The 18,444-nt window shown below is 35.8% G+C and overlaps 1 protein-coding gene across 1 annotated transcript in view; it reads left to right on the forward strand.

Annotated features, from left to right (window-relative positions):
- snu (ABC-type transporter snustorr) overlaps positions 1 to 16,405 on the forward strand; it is a 106,757-nt gene extending 90,352 nt beyond the window's left edge. Inside the window, exons 17-19 of the mRNA XM_089090809.1 lie at positions 4,109 to 4,285; positions 6,204 to 6,290; positions 15,507 to 16,405. Coding sequence (XP_088946935.1) covers positions 4,109 to 4,285; positions 6,204 to 6,290; positions 15,507 to 15,727 — 485 coding nt within the window. The 3' untranslated portion in view covers positions 15,728 to 16,405. The remainder of the gene's footprint in view (positions 1 to 4,108; positions 4,286 to 6,203; positions 6,291 to 15,506) is intronic.
- The last annotated feature ends 2,039 nt before the right edge of the window (positions 16,406 to 18,444 follow it).

Consider the following 18,444-nt stretch of genomic DNA (forward strand, 5'->3'; position numbering starts at 1 on the left):
TCAATTCTGTTCACGCTTCAGATTTTTCTTATTCTTGAAAATGAGCGGAATAGAAAGCTTCTCTTGAATTTAAAACAATGTTCTTAATATAATGAATAAAATAGTCGATATTTATTTACTTTTTTAAGAAATTGATTTTGTTTTGAACTAAACCCTTCGAGTGAAATGCAAAGGGCAGAAACTGACTGGTGAGGCGCTTATGGTAGGCTCACTTCAAAATTACCTATTTTTTAGTAATCTAAGCCCTTTACAGTAAACATGTATTTTTTATTACAAAAATATGGGGGGAGGGGAACAGGACTATCTGCTCTATTTTCTAAAGCCTTTTATTGCAAAGGAGGCATTGGAATCAGCCAAAACTGTTGAAGGAAATTTCTTTAGTAGTCTATTTCAATTCTTACATTTTAGGTGTGGTTCAAACAAAAGGCGGATCTAAACCATTTTTTTTGGGGGGGGGAGGGGGCAATGTGACAAGGGTGCCAATAATTGACCAAATCGACCAGTTTATTTAAAAAAAGGGTAAAAAAGAGAAAAAACAAATGAGGGTGGCAGTAAAATCCGGGGGGCTCCTCCTGGCCCCCGGATCCGCCCTTGCTTCAAACTAGATTTACCAGCAGCCCATTTTCTCAAATAATAGCTTTGCCAAGCAACGTACAAGGGAAATAGTTCTTCTTTAGTAGGTTTATTCCGGTGAAATATTTTATAGTCTGTGTTTTAAAATGGCTATGCTCTAAAACAACTAAACCTACCTCGTAAAGTAGGGTTGTCAAACTCACGGCCTGTGGGCCGCTTACGACCCACATTATCGATTTTTACGGCCCCACTATTAAACGAAGCATTGGAGATTGTTTTTTATGCACTAAATTTGTAGGGTTGGCGGATTGAATGTACCTAGTACAATTTGATCGGGTTCAAATACTTGCATTACGCTTGATTTGTTCATGTAGGAAAATTGGTCAAATTTTATTCTCGCCAATCTTTTTCCAATAAAACCAGCTTTCAATCGAATGCGTAAATTTGAATAATTCAAACATTTTGTAATAAAAATCGTGAAAGCGAAACCTTGCAGCTAAAATGGATCACTAAACAAGGTTGTGGATTGGATTTTTGTATTTAAAAAATGAAGCATTTCATCTTTAAAATCCCGGAGTTGCTCCAGCATCTCGGAGCACGATAGCTAAGGGACCTCGATTTAGTAAGAGAGCCAAGTATAATTACTATATTTTGCTAAGTAAAGCTCTTTCCATATATTGAAGAAACACCATCAGTCGCCAGGGGAATTTTGCCAGTTGGAGGTCGCATTTTACCGCCAGACGGACGGCCCCGCGGAGATGAACGTTTTGCATGCACGGAGAACACAGAGTAGGACGGCCAGAGATTTAGTAGGTTTAGGCTGGCTTCTGTGATGAAATGTTCTTGCAGGCATATCAGGTTATATTTATTCAGAAACGGGTCAACCACTAGAGACCGTACAGAAAAGATTTCGTTCATATACCAAGAGAGTAGTAAGTTGTTAGAGATTTCGTTATTCATCATGTTAATGAGTTGCCTTTTGCTTATTTTTCGGACACTTTACGCTATAGCAGGTATGACCCGCTTTCTTGCAGGAAACGCAAAAAAGAGTACACTTTTCTGCGCGCCACATCTGGAGCAGACAGGGCTATTAGAGCACTCGGCAGCTAGGTGACTTTGGTTGTGGCATGAGTAGCAACGACGGGGTAAGAAAAGGAATTCATCAGTGGGCAGTTTTTCGTAATAGATCTTCACAGAGTCCTTAAGAAATTTATCCAAATCCGATCGACAGCTGAAAAATACATTGAACATACGGAAACTGCGAAGCAGTTCAGACTGCCTAGTTCTGGGGATCAGCGCAGTTAGCTCATCCGCCGATTCATTAGAGGGGACTCGTTTAACTATACCAATATAGTTAGGGCTCTTTATGGCAGCAGCCATCTGTGGCTGGTTGGTCTTGATTGACTCAACAATGGTTTCAGCTGTGTTTTTCGAACGAACCACTAGTTTCCAGTCCGATTTGTCTCTTCGTAATTCAGATATGCCACTAGTATCCGCACATACCGAATCTATGAATCTCTTCCTAGCACTCGGGGTATCAAGCGACTCGGGCAGATTTTTCAGTACGATTGCATAGGAGGGCTTATCAGGCTGGTTTGAAGCACTTGGCCATTCGATGGGTTTGTTGGCATTAATAGCAAAATGGTTCTTAATAAGTTTATTAAAGTAAATAAATAAATATCGACTTACCGAAAGTAAGTTTATATGAAAAAGGCGACAGCTTGTCTGTTATCTTGACCGTGGCGAGTAAAAATCAGGGTTAATAATTCCATTTATAGGTGAAAGAATTTTGAAGGCATTTTCAGAAAGTTTGTTTCAGGGAAGAGCAAGCAACCCAGGAAAATACAGTACAGAACTTAAAAAATAAGTAGATATAAGTCTTAGCACTCATTTGGTGATCAGTGACATTTTTATGGAAGTAATTTATTTTGCGTCATAAATTTGGAAAAACGTCCAAAAAGTGTCCTTTTTTTTCAATAAGCTGCCTTTTTTTTACCCAATAGTGTCCCCTCAGGGTGAAAAAGTGTCCATTTGGCATCCCAGCGCCCAACACTGAAGTAGAAACAAACCTTATTGTACTACGCCTGTAATATTGGTGTTTTCATAACGTGCGGTTCAAAATCTTTCAGAAATTTGATGACTTCCCTTTTAACTCATCATTCATATTTTCAGCCATGTCAGTAATCCTTTTTGCTCCGGTTTTAGGGGAAAAGAAAATTTAATTAAACAACTTCCTGTGCGCAGGACATACTATTATAATAGTTGCAAATTTCAATCAGGCTTAGGCTTTCAAATCTCCTTCAGTAAAATTTTTGCAATATTTCCCGATTAACTCTGTCAATAGCAGCGTTAAAGCAGCTATGTCTGCTTGTACAGTTGCTTTGTCTTATTACATAATTTTAGAGAGCAGCACTTACTGTTTCTAGAAAATACTAGAAAGTAAGCGTGTGAGATTGTCTCCATTTTTGGAGTATATTTAGGTGCAAGCAATTATTTTCGTTTATTAATGGCAATAAGTCATCACTCAGTTCATAAATTAACCACAGCCCCCTTGGGAAACAGTTAAAAATTAGCGGCAAGTAACATGTCTCCAAAAACTGAAAAGCCTGTGGTACTGAAAACAAAATCAAGTATCTTTTTTTTACTGTTATTATTATTTTTTCTATTATATATAAAAAATAACTAGATATCTACGAACTTTAATAGTTTCGTTGCACCCCTCTTAAACTTGGCACTTTTATTTTGGCACAAGTCAGGTATTGACTTTGATACCCATGTTTTAAAACGATAGCTTTGCCAAACAACGCACAAGGCTGCCTAGGTTTTTTTTTTTTCATTCTTAGAACTCAGTTTTTTTTTTAGTAGATTGGCTCCAGTGTTTTGAAACTGGTTTATAGTCTTATAATTTAAAAGTACCAATGTTTTGATTTAATCGATCGCTATTAGTCATAATGAAGCTCCTAGAGTTAAACGAGGGCCAAACTACATGAAGGGATCCTTTGATTTTTTTTTTTCGCCTGGAACTTAGTTTCTTTTGTTTACGCATTCTACAACCAGACGTAAGAATTTACTCTTGATCTTTCAGAAAGATTTCAAAGCAGCTTATTTTCTATATCATATAGACTATATTATATTTTCTATATCATGTAAAGGGGGACTTATGATGTCTATAATAAATTTGATGCAATATTTACAGATCAATGCTTTCTAAACTTTTTGTTGTAACAATACCCTTTTTAGTGTCTACGATTTTAAAAGCTGCACAGAATTCGTGTTATTTAAAACATATTTACAATTTTGTAAAAGCTCATTAAAAACAAAAATACAATAAACATACTTTTCATAATATCGTTGAAGCTTCAGCGACGCAACACCAATTTAGAAAACAACACTGCAGATATACAACTTCTGAAGTTGATATGTTTAAACGAAATGTTCTCATGAGTAAGGTTTTGTTATAAGCCCTCTTCTAGTTCATATTTTCTTTTTTTTTATTTACGTAAAGGTGCTATGACATTTTTTGTTTTTATTTTAGGAGTAACAATGACCGAAGTTCTATTTGCCCATTTAGCAAATCAGCTGATGACGCTCATCGGTCAAACTGTTCTTGTCCTGGTGACAATATTCGTTGTCTTTCAAGTTCCTTGTAACGGTAACATCATGACAGTATCTGCCCTTTCTTTGTTGCAAGGTCTTTGCGGGATGTGCTTTGGTAAGTAAACACATTCATTCCTACTTTAGCGGTTGAACCAGGAATCATAGTTCATGCGATCTGCAAATAATTTGAGATCCTTTCTTTTTTAGAAAGGTTGAAATATTTTGTAAGAAATATATGCTATATTTCTATATAGAAGTATATTTTTTATACAAATGTTTTAATTACTTATTTTGTTTTTGACAATGATGGTAGTTCCTTACGATTTATGTCAAAGGCCAGAAGCTGATGAACCTAAGACTCGTCCTTTGAATATACGAATGTCATCTGAAAGCGCATTTCACTATAGTCCTGGAATGAAAAAAAATGTGGTTTACCCAGGGTTCACAAAGGGGGTTGAGCGTTTTCCGTGAGATCCTATCCGTGTTTTGCTACAATTTTATGTGCTATGACAATTTAACGGCTGTGTTGAAATATTTCAACTGATGCGTTGAAAAACATCCGTTAAAAAGAAGAAAAAAAACGGCTTTCTACCCAACTTTGTTATATATTTGCCGTTTATGTTTCAACAGATGGAACAAATCGATTTAATTTCACGTTTTTATTGCATGCGCTGTGTCTGAGGCCTTTTTGCGTCAGGAAAAAGACGCATCTGTGCTATTCTAGGTCAGTGTTTATGATATAATGATTGGATGTTTGAAGCGGTAGAGATTCCTTTTTTCTCCTTTTTTAAAATGTTTTCTTCAATAAGGAAATGGTTTCTTTTTCTCCTTTCTACTTTCATTTCTTCCTTGAACTGGAAAAACGGAGAATCATTTCTTCTTATTTTAAATTGTTTTCTGAATAAGAAAATGGCTTACGTCAACTTAAAACAGAATCAACTAGACTTTAGAAATGCGTAAAAAAATAAAAGGTTGGCAGAAAGATTTTTCTTAACAAATAAGCTGTTCTTGCTGGCTCAGGGACTGTTTTTCCAGTGTATTTTAAGTTACCATTACTGTAGAAGTATATCATTTAAAAAATGTTTACAGAGTTTTAAAACCGATCCAAATTATATAAACTATTTTCTGTAGACACATTTCTAAACAAAGGATTCATTCTCACTATTGTATCTGATAAATTTCGACAGATTTTATATGTATTGAAATAATTAGTTGCTTTGCTGTTATCAGTAAGATCCATGAATTCATTTTACTCGTAAACTCTGTTCTCGTGAAATACCCAGCAAAAGTAGTTTGGATTTAGCGCAACTTTCTATGCTATGGAAGTCTGTGTCTCAAACTCCTTTTCTCCTTACTACCAATAATACTACATTCCATTATAAGTTCATTGTACCAAGGTGAAAGTACTTCAGGTAGGCTACCAAGAGTCAAACTGACATACATCAATCAACTATTCTTTATTCTTAACTTTATTTATTATCAAATTTTGTAATAGCTAAATGTATTAAATTATTAACTCCCAGTGCATGTTAACTTAACAAACATAATTACAAATAACAAAAATTGAAATTTAATTAATAAACAAAGTGGAAATACTGCATTGCGTAGGCTCAACTGGAGAAAGCAGTGGGGATTTTTGGTTCATTCTTATTCTTACTCTGAAGCAAGATGTTTGTCCTTAAAGTTTCTCCCTGTCCTATTAATCTCCTCGTTCAAAAAGATGCTGTTTTTCCAAAAAGTGCTGAAATTTCATTTTTCTTCATGTTCTTCGTATGTTTGCGAGGTCTGTGGATCTAGTAGGAGGTCCATTCACCTCTTTGAAATTTCAGGAATAATTTCACTGATTATTGGATGATTCAAGATGAAAGATAATGGATAATGTCATCCAAGGTGAAATTTTCATTTGAAAGAAAAAAATATACTGACAACACTGTCTATGTTGTATTTTACACATGATGGCAACAGTTAAACATTTCTTGTTTTTTTATTTTGTAATTTGATTTAATTTTTCTTATTTATTTTTTATTTTTTAGGTCTCCTTATTTCCTGCTTATGTGACGAGGAAACAAGCGCTATTCATTTCGCCGTTGGCAGTTTCTACCCTAACTTATTACTAAGTGGTAAGATGTATTTACTTTTACGGCTACCCTTCTAAAAATTCATTCTTAGCAATCAATCCATTCTTAGCCAGAGACTGCTCCATAATTAAAAAAAAGGATAAGATACGGAACAATTTCTTCGAAAAAATGTAAAGAGTAGGCTTTCTACAGCCCTGCCCCCTCTATATTTTTTTTTATCTCCTCCATCCAAAATGAAATCCAAGCCCTTATGCCCACATCCCTATTGAAACCTACGATTTTCTTAAACTGAATTTATCTTTTTAAAAGTGTTTTCCGTTAAATATTCTTGTCTTTATACAAGTTTTTGTCACAAAGAGGAAGACGTATAAAATAATTCAGTTTTTTGTCCTAATTGCAAAGCATACTAATTTCGTTAAAATATATCATTCTTATGTCAATTCTTAGCTTCTTGGATGCTTTCCTTCTAAAATTTGACTGGAATTTGATGCGTACACAACTATAATGCATTAAGCCCAATTTTTTAAAATTTTCAAATTACTGGTACCCCAAATAAGCCTCATTCAATGTTTTCCAATTTAATCAGGAACTAAGTTTTAAAAGGTGAAGGGACCGAGCTGCTCAAGGGCTGTTAAAACGTCTCGTTTTCATTCAAAGTAGTAATGAATTAATTCCAACGTTTGATTTCGGTTTATTGTTCTCAACCTTTACCTAATAACGGTTGTTACAGTTCTTTTGAATAAACTTAGAAATTCTGTTTTACTCTATTCAAATATTAATAGGGTTAAGATAGCAAGTGGGGTTAGATTCACGTAGTCCATCCGAAACAGACGGTTTATATAGACATTTATTCCCCGGGAATGTTTTTGGATTGAACGTGTATTAAAAGCTCTGCAGGGTTATAACTCCCCTCTTATTGCAGAAACTGTATCTGTCCAACATGAAATATTTTATTCATGTAATTACCATCACAAAAGGGATAAAGGTGGGGAGACAGCGTGAGCAACGCCAGGAAATTTCCAGAGGGGGGGGTGGAGGGGGGGGGCGCTACTAGGAGATTTTTTCATCGAAACTTAAATGAGAATGTTTGTTATATCCCCCTTTGTTTATATTTTTTAGTGTCTTTTTGTTTCCTGGGAGCAATCCCCAGTCGGCATCTATAGGGGTCATACCTTTAAAAAAGATTTGTTCCAAGAACTGACCTTGAAAACCATGCAAATTATAAATATAAAAATATAAATATATAAATTATAAAAATATAAATATTTTTTGGTATTTAAGATCCCCCCTCCTTATAAATATTTAAGGTGCACTTCTTCAGGGATGATTTTCATACTCGTAGACAGGCCTGAATTTACCAATAGCCCCACTAGGCCCGGGCCTAGGAGCAAACAATACTAGCGGGCGCAATAAATTACCACTGAGCGATTTTTTTCTTAAAAAAACTGCACTGATCGTGATTTATCGTCAAAATGTCAGATGCACTCCGCCGCCGCGCTGCCTATTCACAGAAAAGTAATTTTAAAACAATTCAGGAATTTCGTGGCCATTTATAAACTGATAGATGTCTCCCAATAACGGTAGCTGAGAGTTCGGTATCACCTGTCTCTTTCATTACTTTTTGCTCATCAGTTGCGTTCTGTTCAATGCTTCCACTATCCCCGAAATTCTCGTAAAAATGGAGCGACAAAAACACTTGGGCAGAGGAGCGTCAAAGCTTTAATTCCGGCCTTGCTCGTGGAGTTGTTGTACTAATATTAAACTTGAATGTGAAAACAAGGGTTGAAGGATAGTTTATTTTGGACAAATATACCTAACTTCTAAAAGCAAATATGATGTAAAAGTTAAAATTTTAAGTTTAAATTTGTTCTGTAAAAGTTAAAATCATAGGCAGCGCAATCGCGCTGCCTAAGTAAAGACACATGTTGGCACAATGTATTATTTATTTTTTTGTTTTTTGTTGTTTTTTTTCCAATACCATGGTCCTTTGTGTCGAAGGAGTTGTCGTAAAAAGATTGGAAAGTGTTAATTCCACCGGAAATGGCAATGGCTAGTGTCCTTTTTAATAGTCGAAAGTGACTGGAGGGTAGCTAGCCCCCCCCCCCACGCCCATCATTCCCCCAAATACATCCAATCAAAATTTTGAGATAGCCACTTTGTTCAGCGTAGTTGATTTACCGATAGAAAATATGTTTTCGAGGAAGTCACTCCCCCACAAGCCTCAGGGCCATGGTTATAAGGTATGCCCTGGGGGCATATAAGAACGATGTTGGCAAAACGTATTATTTATTATTTTTTTTTCCTTTAGAGCAGGGCACGTAGAAACTTCGAAAAGGGCTCATTCAATTGGAAATTGGAGTGGCTTGTGCCCTTTTCAATTGTCGAAAGTGATTGGAAGGCGACTAACACCCCTATCACGCCCACCATTTCTCGAAACACATCCAATCAAAATTTTGAGATAGCCATTTTAAAGTAAAAACATTATAAATGTTTTTACTTTTATAACTTTAATAACTCAAATAATATTAACAATTTGATTACTAAATATCAATATATGTATATTATTTTGTTCTGTTCATCGTAGTTGATTTCCAGATAGAAGTTATGTTTTTGAGGAGGACACTCCCCCACAGCCCCCAGGGCAAGGGTTGTAAGTTATGACCTGGGGGCTTATAAGGCTTTTTATAGAAGGTATTGTCGGAGAAACTTCAAAAAAGGCTCATTCGATTGGAAAGTCAGAAGGCTAGTGTCCTTTTCAATAGTCGGAAGTGATTGGAGGACAAATAACCCCCCTCTCACGCCCACCTTTTCCCCAAACACATCCACTCAAAAGTTAGAAATAGACATTTTATTAAACGTAGTTTTAAGCTCTGGACTTTAGGTTTTTGAGGATGACAAACCCTCATAGCCCCTAGGACAAGGGTTCTAAGTTACACCTTGAGGGCATATAAAGTTCTTAAAAAGAGTTTGGTCGTAAAAACTTCAAAAATGGCTCACTCGATAGGAAATTGAAATGCCTAGTGTCCTTTTTAATAGTCGAAAATGATTGGAAGGCAAATAACACCCCTTCCACGCCCACCATTTCCCCAAACACATCCAATAAAAATTTTGAGATAGCCATTTGGTTCCAAGCAGTTCAAAGTTAAGGAAATTATACTTTTGAGCAGGACAAAGGTATAATTTCCTACTTCCTAATACATAATTTCATAATATCTTCGGGGCAAGGGTTATAAGTTATATGCCCTGGGGGCATATAAGGTTTTTATTGAAAACTTTGTCATAGAAACTGGAAAAATGGCTCATTCGATTGGAAATTCAAAGGGCTAGTGCCCTTTTTAATAGTCGAAAGTGATTAGACGGCAACTAACCCCCCTCTCACGCCCACATTTTCCCCAAACACATCCAATGAAAATTTTAGATATCCATTTTGTTCAACGTAGTTGAAAGTTTTGGAATTTAGGTCTTTAAGGATGACAACCCCCCCCCCCACAGCCCTCAGGGCAAGGGTTTTAAGTTATGCTCTGGGGGCAGAGAAGGTTTTTATAGAAAGCGCTGTCGTAGAAACTTCAAATTAATTGCTCATTTAATTGCAATTTGAAAGGGCTAGTGCCTTTTTTAATAGTTGAAAGTGATAGGAGAGTGACTAACATCCCTCTCATGCCCACCATTTTCCCAAACACATCCAATCAAAATTTTGAGATATCCATTTTGTTCAACGTAGTTGAAAGTTCTGGAAATTAGGTCTTTTAGGATGATAACCCCCTCAGAGCCCTCAGTGCAAGGGATGTAAGTTATGCCCTGGGGGCATATAAGTTTTATATAGAAAGTTGTTGTAGAAATTTCAAAAAGGGCTCATTTGATTGGAAATTGAAATTGTCCTTTTTAATAGTCGAAAGTGAGTGGAGAGTAATTAACCCCGCTCTAACGCCCACCATTTCCCCAAAAACATTTAATCAAAGTTTAAAGATAGCCATTTTGTTCAACGTAGTTGAAATTTCTGGAAATTATGTATTTAAGGATGACAAACCCCCCAGGGCAAATGTTGTAAGTTATGCCCTGGGGGCATATAAGGTTTTTATAGATAGAGTTGTCGCAGAACTTCAAAAGGGGCTCATTCCATTGGAAATTGAGAGGGCTAGTGCTCTTTTTAATAGTCGAAAGCGATTGGAGGGTAACTAACCCCCCTCTCATGCCCACCATTCCTCCAAACACATCCAATCAAAAATTTCAGATAGCAATTTGGTTCAACGTAGTAGAAAGTTCTGGAAATTAGGTCTTTGAGAATGACAACCCCCCCCCCCAGCCCTCAGGAGAAGGTTCTAAGTTGTGCCCTGGGGCCATATAAGGTTTTTATTGAAAGTGTTATCGTAGAAACTTCAAAAGGGCTCATTTGATTGGAAATTGAAAGGGCTAGCACCTTTTATTATAGTTGAAATTGATTGGAGAGAGACTAACTCCCCTCTCACGCCCACCATTTCCCCAAATACATCCAGTTAACATTTTGAGATAGCTATTTTTTTTAACGTAGTTGAAGGTTCTGGAAATTAGGTCTTAGAGAATGACAACCACCCTAACAGCCCTTAGGGGAAGGGTTGTAATTTATGCCCTGGGGGCCTAGAAGGTGTTTATAGAAAGCGTCGTCATTTCAAAAAGGGGTCATTCGATTGGAAATCGAAAGGCCTAGTGCCCTTTTTAATAGTCGAAAGTGACTGAAAGGCTAGACATTTCTATAGTAAAGATCGATGTGGGTATAACGTATTATTTTTGTTGTCGCTGTTATTTAGACCACGGTGCTTCGTATCGAGGGAGCTGTCGTAGGAACACCGAAAAGGGCTCACTGGATAGAAATTAAGAATGGTTAGTACCCTTTTTAATATCCAAAAGTGATTGTAGGGCAACTAGTCCCCCACCCACCCCCCCCCACTCAATTGCCCGTTATGTTTAAAAAATAAATGTTGGATTAAGACAAAATCAAAATGCACCGCGGTAATTCTAACTCCCAGTAAGGCATCTCAGCATTATCCCAAGGATAACTGAGGGTATTATGTTTAAACTTTCGTGGCTACTTCTGTTCTTAAAATTTAACCAAATCAAAATAGCGTAAGTGTATCCAAGCTATCAAAGAAAGTAAACAGATTTTTTTGGCGAATGGTATCAGGTTTCCCATTTCAGGTTAACTAGAGTAGGTATGAAACTAAATTAAAGACTACTATTTGTGTCCAGATTTTTAAAATGGTGTATGTTGTTAAAAATATGCTGAAAATTTTTCTTCAGCATACAAATAGCAGGCCAAACTATAAAGTATTAAACAAACGAAAACATTTAAAGTATTATTTTCTTTTTCCCTGAAACGACTATGTCAATATAAACGAGCAGAAATTAATTAAAAAACTTTTCCCACAAAATAAGTTTTTCAAAGAAAAGTAAAGAACTCCATTAAACAAACAATGAACAAAAATAAAATCAAATAAACCTGATTTTTAAATAAAATCAATTAAAAAAAACTTTTTTTTAGTATAAACTTTAAAGTAAAAACTTTACCTTAATAAAATTAACATAAGTTGGGCTCAAAACCCCTATACCTTCCCATGGCCAGAATATAATTTGCACTTTACTGAAAAAAATACAAATGAATTTGCATTGTCAGTTTAGTATACATATACTGATATTTAGTAATCAAAATGCTAATATCGTTTGATTTATTAAAGTTATAAAAGTAAAAACATTTATATTTTTTTCAGTAAAGTGCAAATTATGTTATGGCCATGGGAAGGTATAGGGGTTTTGAGCCCAACTTATGTTGATTTCTGTTCGTTTTGAGCTTGACTCAGTTATTTATTGTAATTTCTGTTCGTTTTGGGTTTCATTTATTTATCGATGCTGATTTGTGGTAGTTTCACGCTTTATAGATTATTTGATTTTATTTTTGCTCATTTTTTCTTTAATGGAGTTCTTTAATTTTCTTTGAAAAACTTATTTTGTGGAAAGTTTTTTTTAATTAATTTTATTTAAAAATCAGGTTTAAAAGGGTGGTAGGCCCCCTCGCATTTAGGGTAACCCTGGATTAGTACAAAAAACTAACGTAAATTACTCCATATGTAAGAGTACCCGCTACTTAACCCCCTGCTTTTTATGCTGAAGTTGGCTTTTTGTTCACGATGCTTTTAGAACGTCTGCTCCAGCACGAGGGCAATTGGAATGGGATAAAAAGTATTTTTCACAATACGTCAAGAATAGGTGAATTCATTAATGTGCATTTACTTTAAATGGTAAAATTTTCAGTTCAAATGTTTTAAAAGGCAATCGGTAATTGGTGCAATTACCCGTGAACTAAATTTGTTGCACTCATATAAACAAGGGCGTATCCATGATTTTGTCTGGGGGAGCAATTTTTTTTGGGGGGGGGGGTACCAAAATATTAAAAAAATGTATAAAAAATGAGCGTATGTGTTATGTGTATTTTTGCTATTTTTTATGATTCGGACAAGTTTTTTGTGGGTGGGTTCGAACCCTGTACCCCCCTCTCCCTTGGATACGGCTTTGCATATAAGTGCTTTCAGCATAGCGCTACAAAACTTCAGCGTAACAACGGTAAGGTTAAGCTGGGGGCAGATCCCATCATTATATGGAGTCATTTCTGCTCGTTTTAAATTTTAAACTCCGGTTTCATTAGAAAAGGCATGTTTCTATTCAGTTTATCTAGCAATAAATTCTACAAAAACGTGATTTAGTCCTGCTTTCTTACGCTAGTCCACATATTACGGATGATGAGATTCTCATAGATTGTGCTTCTTGGCCGTCCATATAAAAGGACATCGTCCTCGATTGGTTGGGAAGAGTCACAAAAAGGGACTGAAAAGAAATCCGAACGGCATCGGAGGAAGTAAAGACTGGAGCTTTGAGCGTGCGCAGTTATGTTGGCCTCGGGTGGCTTGGTGCTGCCATAAGCCGTTAGTGATCTTAGGAATCACTTCTGGAGTCTCTTGGACCTTCTCTGATTCTGCACTTTCTGTGTAATGCAAGTTGTTTGGTTGATTTGTAATCGGTGCCATGTTCACTTGCTTTTTTTTTGTAGTCTACATTAATATATGACCCACTACTTGGCATTGTCAATGAAAGGGTTAAATTTTTATTAATTATAGAATATTTTGTACAAAAGAAAACATTATTGCTCTCCCTTCATGTCCAGTCTTCCCTCCAAAAAAATTTAAACGCAAACAAGGAACCAATCTTGATCAGGTTTCAGAGCCGGATGCTTATAGGAAAAATCCAACTTTATGGAAATTCCCTTTTGCTTGGTTATTCACCCTTTGTTGCAATAATAAAAACTCACAGATAAAGAAGCAATCAAGATTAGGCTTAATTAGTTCAGTAATTTTGCCAACTTTTTTTTAGTAATAATCACAAAATAGTAAGAATTCAACCTTGGCATTTACAAATCAAATCACGTGCTTAACCAACTAGTTAACCTCAACCTTACCGTTCATATTACGTGGCAAACCGTTTGTCAAGGAGACTTATTAGTAATAGGCTAGCTTTTGCGGGACTCTGTATTTACTACATAGAATGAATGTACTTCCGCATTCTCCGTCTAAGATTTATTTGAATGCATTGATTTAGACCAACCCACTATACCCGATCATTTTGGATGATTTTCCATGTTTATGACCAATTAAGCTAACATTCTAATTTTTCCATATTTATCAACTCCGTTGAAGGTGCAGGAGGGGGTAGAGAAACGAAAAAATTTCCCTTTCAAAGAACCGGGCTCCTCCCCCTTATTTCAGTGAAAGGGTCGGTAAATCATAGAAAAGTTCGTTTTAACCAGAGGCACACATACACTTATTTGAGAGGGAGGGAGAGACAAATAGGTACACTATTTTTTCCCAGAGGCATAGCGTTGGGTGAGGAGGGCTGATAGGATATATTCCCCTTCTTCCTGAGCTTGAAAATTAAAATTAAAATACCACTAAAGGACTTCAATAAGTAATAAAGTAAACAAACTTCTATATTTTGGGAAATTTTTGATATTGTCCCCCTCCTTACCCTTGACAACTTTTTGCCCTTATGTTAATATCATTCCGTAAATTCCAGCAGCAAAAAATACAGTTACCCCTCCCCTTTTTATGTCAAAACACACTGTGGCTCTTGTGTAGAACTCATCATCTTTTACACAAAGAGAAAAGCGCTCTACCGTCTGGCGAGCTGTAGGTATGTACCCCCATGCCCGGAAGAAATATTATAGAAACAAAAAAAAGAAGTGTGCATAGTTCAAACAGGTATTGAGAAAAAAATCATCCTCACTTAGCCTTAAGTCTTATCAATTAGCAACAGCTTGTTTAGCCAGCTATATTTGCTTGAGTTTGCAAATTGCAACCAGACAGTCCAGAAGCATTAAATATTATTAGTTGGTTTCGCATTATATTTTGTCTTTTTGAAATATAATCAGTTTTGAAGGAGCCATAAGTTGTTTTTTTGTCAAACCATAAGTGTGGTTTGTTAAAGTAATGTTCTAGAATCTGAGGAATAGAAAAATAAGTATTTACCAGTGGAAATAAACCTCAAAGATCTGGTAGAAGTCGCGTCTAGATTTTCTACATATATTCGTCAACTGAAAGCTTTAAATTACGCCTTGGAATTATGATTTATAGCCGGACTCATGGGTTATTTAGTCATATATGGAATATTATAAACTCTATTTTGTATGATTTATGAATTAACTACTAATAGCAATGGTAAAACTGTTTATTAATACTGTGTGCCACGTTTTGGTTATGAACTTTGCCTTCTATTCTATTTCTCTGGGAAAATTATCCTGGAAATTTTGTCAAAATTTGACTACAAATAAATATAAATTAAAAAAATAATAATTAAAAATTACAAAAACGCTAACCCCGTAAAAAATTATTTTGTAATTTGAATTTTATTACCTTGAATTATATGATCCGTTGGAACCGTCAAAACGTCTCAATTGTAGATATGCTCGAATAATAATTATCTCTGTTTTCTTGCAATTCTCAGTTATAAATCCCATTTCCTGTTTTAGACACATTTTTTTTTTGTCTTGTTTACTTATGTCAAATTTCAAACTAAATATTAAGAATTAGCCAAAAGGTCATTCGAGATAAGATTTATACCCTGGCATTGCTTAACCAAGTTTGAGGTTCTAAAAATATGGCAACCCTGTTTTAGTGAAATTAGCAGTAGGTGTATCCCCCCAATGATACATAATATGCTCACAAAATTGCTTCTTTTCAGGTGTGATGTGGCCCATAGAAGGTATGCCTACATTCATGAGAGAATTTTCATACTTTTTGCCTCAAACTTATGCTGTAGAATCTATGAGAAACGTAATAGCCAGAGGTTGGGACGTGGACAATCCAGAAGTGTACCTTGGTGTTGTATGCAGTGTATCTTGGGCTTTGGGTCTATTATTTCTCAGTGCGGCAGTTATCAGAATTCGGAAATATACTGGCTAAGTACAATTTAACTAGAAACAGACAGTTTATTTTTATTGTACCAAAGACATTTAAGATATATTTCTGCTAGTGACTGCCGGCCGCAGCCCAAGTTGACAAAAATGACTCGTTATAATTACAAAAAATATATATATATTTATATTTTATACTTTTGCGTATGCCAGTGCTCAAGTTTTTATAAGGTTGTGAATGGTTTTGTATTATCTATAGAATGTGTTTGAATCTTGTACTGTGTTAAAAATAACGCTGCCATAAGTCGTGATTCGTGTTACTTTCGGCTGGTACGTTGATGCCGGAAATGGGGAAAATCAACAGTGGTTTAGGCAAGTATCAGCTACTAAATGTGATATTCATTTATCGCTTATATAATCAATATTTATGTATATAATCATTTCGACAAAGGGACCTCTTTTTCATTTATTATCCTAAGCTGTGAGCTCAGGTGTAGTGCTCGAGGGGAGGGATGTATATTTAACTAGACCCATTCTTTGGGATATTTTTCAAGGCAGTTTTCAAAGTGTTGAAAAATATAAGGTTTTTTTATATCAAGTTTTGGTTTGCTCATTTATAGCTTTTTTAATTTTGACTGAAATATAATGTATTTAACTTTATCAGTGAAATCTTTGATAATAAGTTCTTTCTTGTAATGTTATCCTCAATAAACTAGTGACTCTCTGACACATTCGTTACTTTTATATTTACAATAGTTCTTAGTTTCACCATAATCTGTATTATTATTTCAATTTGGCAACTCTTACTGTTGTTCACTTTGCGGTTATGTCTGTTTCATCTACTTCTACTCCAAGTATAACCCAGAGGGCCACTGACTTCTCAGCAACTGGTGTACATCTCGGAACGCCACCTGTGCCGCACAGTTCCCCTAAGATTGGCACACTCCCCAAAACACTTGGCATTGCTCCACCAGGCTTGGAACGTGCCAACTGGTGTACATGATTTCTGAGAGAGAGCGACCCCTCAGTATAATCATGACCATACAAGAATGTCGTTATTGTGGCTGTGAAAACATGATACACTAACGCAGAATCCATACTTCTTGTTGAACTAGCATGGAATTCACATGGACTTTGAACTGGTAAAATTAGAGTATATTATGCACTACTAGCTTATAGCCAGGAGGGAAGGGGAACCATTCCTACCAGATTTGTGGAAAATTATTGGTAAATACGTACTTGGTGGCTATTTAATTACTAAAAAGGCGCTTGGGACAGTTCAACCTTCTGCTCTCTCCAACCCCTATAAATAAAAAATTCTGGACATAGGCATGTACATAAGTACATTATCAACGGCAAAAAAAGTAAACAAAATACCCTATAGTCAAACGACGATAATTTTGCGCTAAATTTGGCGGGAGTTTAACGATATATGTTGAGACATGTGCCAGAAGATAGATTATACTTCAAAAAGAAATGTAGAATTCAAATTATATTAAAATCTTCGGACCAAAATCTAAATCCTATTGAGACAAGCTTACTAGCAATGGTAGTAATTACATGTTTTCGCATAACTAAAAATTGTTTCCAGAAACTATGTCTCTACCTCATATTTATTGGAGGGCGGGGTGGTGCGGATTTAACATTTTTTGCCCAAGTGCGTTCAAATATCGCTGGTTGGAAAGTAATTACTGAGGAATTTATTAAACACAAAAGCTGAGAGTTGTTTTCTAAAATGAAGTTTCCAGTTCTGCAGTCACACTCATAAAGTCACAAACTAATTCAAACAATCAAAGAAAATCTTAAGCCGAAGAAAATATTTGTCTTCTTTCCCTAAAGATGATACAAATTATTTAATTTTTTTATAAACTTTCCTAAACACCTTTTCTAACATTCAATCATTATAGAAATTTGTAGGTTTTACGTGTCGGTAAGCAGTGGCCTTAGTGCCTTGATTCGAAAAGGCAACTTGCATGAAAATCCGAGAAACTTCTCATAGCAAAATTATGAAACAATTTTTAAAATTATTAGGAGCGAGCAAAAGGGTTATTCGCTGGCTCTTTCAATGGCAAGGACAAAAACAACCTCGAATTGTGTTAGAACAAAAGTGTTAGAAAATGATAACTTTGTGGCACAATCCTTTCATTGCTTAAAAATAGCCAAAATAAATCTCCAAAATAATGCCCCTCCTCCTCAAATCGTAAATCTTCTGGATTTTCTGTGAGCTTTTGGCTCTATTTATAGTTTTCTTTAATCATTGCCCAGTCCCTCGAATTCAAGTCTCCATTCCACTGGAAGACAAAAAAGGATCCAAGCTAAATCATTGCACACTACGCTAAAAAAAGACCTTGAGCCTCTCAGGGCTTTCCGTAAACATGAGTACGACAGGGACAAATGATGAGTTCAAATCATCCGCTCCAAACAGAAGACTAAAAATATACAAAATATATTCCAGCAAATCCTTGGCGCCGAATTGGGCACTTTTCCCTCTATTTCTAGTGTTTTTACCACCAAAATTGATATGCTTTCCGTCTCCATCCCAGGCACACACCTAACCGAGGAGGGGCCTTTGAACACAAGCCCCCAAACCCCCCACGTTTCAAGATACTAGCGATGTTTTCTATAGTTCCTAATTGATTAGCCAACAGAAGCGAAAGGTGGGAGAGAATAAAAGAACTTGGACCACAGCCTTTCCCAACCAATGGAAAAATATATCCTCGGAAACAAATGATCCTCCCGAAGATCAGTATTCACCTAATCCATCGA

The sequence above is a fragment of the Artemia sp. Qi Xiang Cuo genome, chromosome 6 (assembly GCF_049724085.1).
Source record: "Artemia sp. Qi Xiang Cuo chromosome 6, ASM4972408v1, whole genome shotgun sequence".
NCBI lineage: Eukaryota > Metazoa > Arthropoda > Branchiopoda > Anostraca > Artemiidae > Artemia > Artemia sp. Qi Xiang Cuo.